The sequence below is a fragment of the Silene latifolia genome, chromosome 10, assembly GCF_048544455.1.
Source record: "Silene latifolia isolate original U9 population chromosome 10, ASM4854445v1, whole genome shotgun sequence".
NCBI classification, from domain to species: domain Eukaryota; kingdom Viridiplantae; phylum Streptophyta; class Magnoliopsida; order Caryophyllales; family Caryophyllaceae; genus Silene; species Silene latifolia.
The window spans coordinates 91,816,521-91,820,053 of NC_133535.1; the positions used below are offsets into that span (position 1 = coordinate 91,816,521).

At 46.9% G+C, this 3,533-nt stretch overlaps 1 protein-coding gene across 1 annotated transcript; it reads left to right on the plus strand.

Moving 5' to 3' along the window:
* The first annotated feature begins 293 nt into the window (after positions 1 to 293).
* On the plus strand, positions 294 to 2,303 carry LOC141607891 (uncharacterized). Its single transcript, XM_074427240.1, has 4 exons — positions 294 to 400; positions 494 to 950; positions 1,092 to 1,422; positions 2,029 to 2,303. The coding sequence occupies exons 1-4, from the start codon at positions 294 to 296 to the stop codon at positions 2,301 to 2,303; spliced, it is 1,170 nt and encodes a 389-aa protein (XP_074283341.1).
* The last annotated feature ends 1,230 nt before the right edge of the window (positions 2,304 to 3,533 follow it).

The following is a 3,533-nucleotide window of genomic DNA, read 5'->3' on the forward strand; positions in this document are numbered from 1 at the left end:
AAGAGTTAGGGCTTGGAAGCAGCACACCAAGTCAGCAGGTAGTAGACAGATGGACCCCGGACCCAGGAAGCCTGACCAACCAGCAGTACCTGGAGCTAAGGGAGATGCAGAGTAGGGTCCTAGGATTGCCACCTCCACTTGAGAAGGCGGCGTCAGATAGTTATGCTGACTCGCCATTCGTGGATGCCATATCCATCGTTGCCATGCCAAAGGGATTCACAAATCCAAACATGCCTCTCTTTGATGGCACGACAGATCCCTTTGACCACATGAGCCAGTACAAGTAGAAAATGATGGCAGTAACGGCTGTAGAACAAGTAAAAGAAGCCTGTATGTGTAAAGGGTTTGGATCCACACTGTCAGGGTTAGCACTCCGGTGGTTCGTAAGCTTGTCTAACAGGTCAATATCCACGCTTGCCGACTTGGTAAACGCATTCACCCAGCAATTTGCAAGCAGCCGGAAGCTACAGAAGCATGCATGAGACTTGTACAGAAATGTTGAGGGAGGTGGAGAGACCATTGGAGAGTACAACACCAGATTTAACAATGAGAAGGTGGCAGTACGGGAGTGTGACGTGTCGACAGTAGTAGAAGCCTTCAGGAGGGGCCTCCACCATGAATCTTACGTATACAAGCAGCTAACTATGCACCCTTGTCATAGTTTTGAAGCAGTACAAGAAAAGGCAGCGGCTGCAATCAGATTAGAAGAAGATATCCTAGCCAGAGTCAGCATACCAAGTACACCAAGCATATCCAGAACATCGGCCATGGAAAAGTCAAGTAGGAAGAAATCCACCAGAACGAAAGATGAGAGGTACCGGCCATATGGTAGGGGAGTCAACAAAGTAGACAACAGAGAAGAAAATCAGCAGCTCCCTACACTGGCAGAGTATGGATTCACAACTAGTGTCGGAGGAATCCTGAAAGCACTCAGAGAGATGGGAGACAGGGTAAGATGGCCCAGGCCACCAGTAGAAGAACACGCATGGTGAAAGGACAGCAAGAAGAAGTGCGAGTTCCATCCTGATATTGGCCACAACACGGAAGACTGCTACACACTACGAAGGGAGATCAGACGCCTGTATGAGCAGGGAGAACTGAGCCACTTATTACCACGTGGGGACAAGCAGCAGGATAAGGTAGGCTCCATAAACCCTGCCACTCCACCTAAGTGCACCAAGATAATAAACGTGATAACAGGCGGCTCAGACATAAGTGGATTAACATATTCAGCAGCCAAAAGGCGTGCTACTGAGACTAAAGGAGATAGACTAGAAACCTCTTGCAGAATTTCCCACAGTGATCTACCTGCGGTTGCTTTTGACGAAGGAGACGTATGTGACGAGCAAGAGCATCATGACGCACTCATCATAACTCTGCCAATGGCCAACTGCACAGTAAGAAAGGTCCTGGTGGATACTGGTAACTCAGTCAACTTGATTATGCTGAAAACCATAGAAAACATGGGGTTCAGCGAGAAGGATTTGCAGAAGAAGACCATCCCACTGGTAGGGTTCAGTGGAGAGACAGCCAACTCGTTGGGTGAGATAGTAATCCCAACCTACGTGGGAGGAGTCAACAAGCAGGTCCTAAGGACCCTTTCCCGCTACCACACATTGATGCAATGATAGATGCGACAGCTGGACATGAAATGTTAACATTCCTGGATGCTTGGAGTGGTTACAATCAAATCACGATGGATCCTGCAGATCAAGAGAAGACAGCATTCATGTCTGAAAGAGGAATATACTGTTACAATGACATGCCCTTCGGCCTGAAAAACGTAGGATCCACATACCAAAGGCTGGTCAACCGTATATATGTTCAAAGAACAAATAGGAAGAACCATGGAGGTATATATTGATGAAATGGTGGTGAAATCATAGAAGGCTACGGATCACATGAAGCATCTAGCAGAAACATTCAGCACCCTTAGAGAATACAAAATGAAGCTAAACCCGTCTAAGTGCACCTTTGGAGTTTCCTCTGGCAAATTCTTAGGCTACATTGTTACTCAAAGAGGGATAGAAGCCAGCATCGAGCAGATTAAAGCTGTATTACAGCTGGAGTCACCAGAAAAACCAAAGGATGTACAGAGGCTAGCAAGTAAGGTAGCAGCTTTGAGCAGGTTCATCTCAAGATCCTCAGACAAGTGCAGACTATTCTACGATATATTAAGAAAGAGCCAGAAGTTTGAGTGGACTGCAGAACACGAGAAGGCATTCAGGGAGCTGAAGCACTACCTAGCACCCCGCCACTGCTATCAAAACCGGAGCCAGGAGAACCATTGTTCCTTTACCTAGCTGTCATAGAGGTAGCAGTAAGCGCAGTCCTAGTCAGAGAGCAGGATAAGGAGCAAAAGCTAGTCTACTACGTAAGCAAGTCTATGCTGCCAGCAGAGACCAGGTACACATCTCTCGAAAAGTTAGTACTAGCACTTGTAGTTGCATCTTACAAACTGTGCCCCTACTTTGGGTCTCACACCATACATGTTGTAACCAATTACCCATTAAAATCCATAATGAGGAAACCTGAGCTGTCATGCAGAATGTCAAAGTGGTTCATACATCTTAGTGGATACGACATCAGATATGACCCAAGAACAGCAATCAAGTCGCAGGCACTGGCAGACTTCATGTCAGACTTCAGCCCAGTTATCCAGAACCTGGCAGACGAAGAGATCTTGACCCTCAAAGGGAAAAGGGAGGCAGAAGTCTACAGATGTACATCGATGGAGCCTCCAACCAAAGGGGGGCGGGTGTAGGACTTATCCTACGTTCACCACAGGGGGATCTGATAGCACAAGCAGTGAGATGTGAATTTAAGGAAACAAACAATGAAACAGAATACGAAGCGTTAATATTAGGAATGCAACTAACCCTGGAGTTGGGAGTCAGGAACCTACAAATATTCAGTGACTCTTTGCTAATAGTTAACCATATGAACGGTGAATTTATAGCCAGGGACTCAAAGATGATCGCCAACTTAAAGGTGGCAAAGGAGCTAAAAACAGAAATTCAAAGATTGCAAGCTTAAGCGGATCCCATAGACCAAAATGTGGAAGCAGATGCCTATTCAACTCGGGGGACCCCTTCAAGCAAACCGAGCTGTCCAATATCCCCATCGCGCACATGCTGGAACCTTCTATCCAAAAATTAGAAGAGGTGGACATGAGAGAACTGGAGGACCAGCAAGGTGAGGTGACAGTTTAGAAAACCACAGATGGCCAGGCAGTTGGCCAGCCAGACGACCAGCTAGCCGGCCAGACAGATGGCCAGCCGGATGATCAGTCAGCTGACCAGTCAGATGATTGGGACTGGCGGACACCCTACCTAGATTGGTTAAGACATAACAAGCTGCCAGGTGACAATGAGGAAATAAGAGGTTTCAAAATGAAAGCCTCCAGATTCGTACTAATTGATGATATACTTTTTAGAAAATCATTGGCAGGACCCTACTTACGGTGCCTGGACAAGCAAGAAGCACAGACTGTGTTGCATGCCCTCCACAATGGTGAATGTGGAAACCATGCT

Bases quoted from the DNA above. Each gene is read 5' to 3' on its own strand.
- LOC141607891 (XM_074427240.1), top strand. From the start codon at position 294: ATGGCAGTAACGGCTGTAGAACAAGTAAAAGAAGCCTGTATGTGTAAA. The intron at 401-493 runs GTCAATATCCAC...AGACTTGTACAG, and splicing joins TTCGTAAGCTTGTCTAACAG to AAATGTTGAGGGAGGTGGAG. The intron at 951-1,091 runs GTAAGATGGCCC...CTGTATGAGCAG, and splicing joins TCAGAGAGATGGGAGACAGG to GGAGAACTGAGCCACTTATT.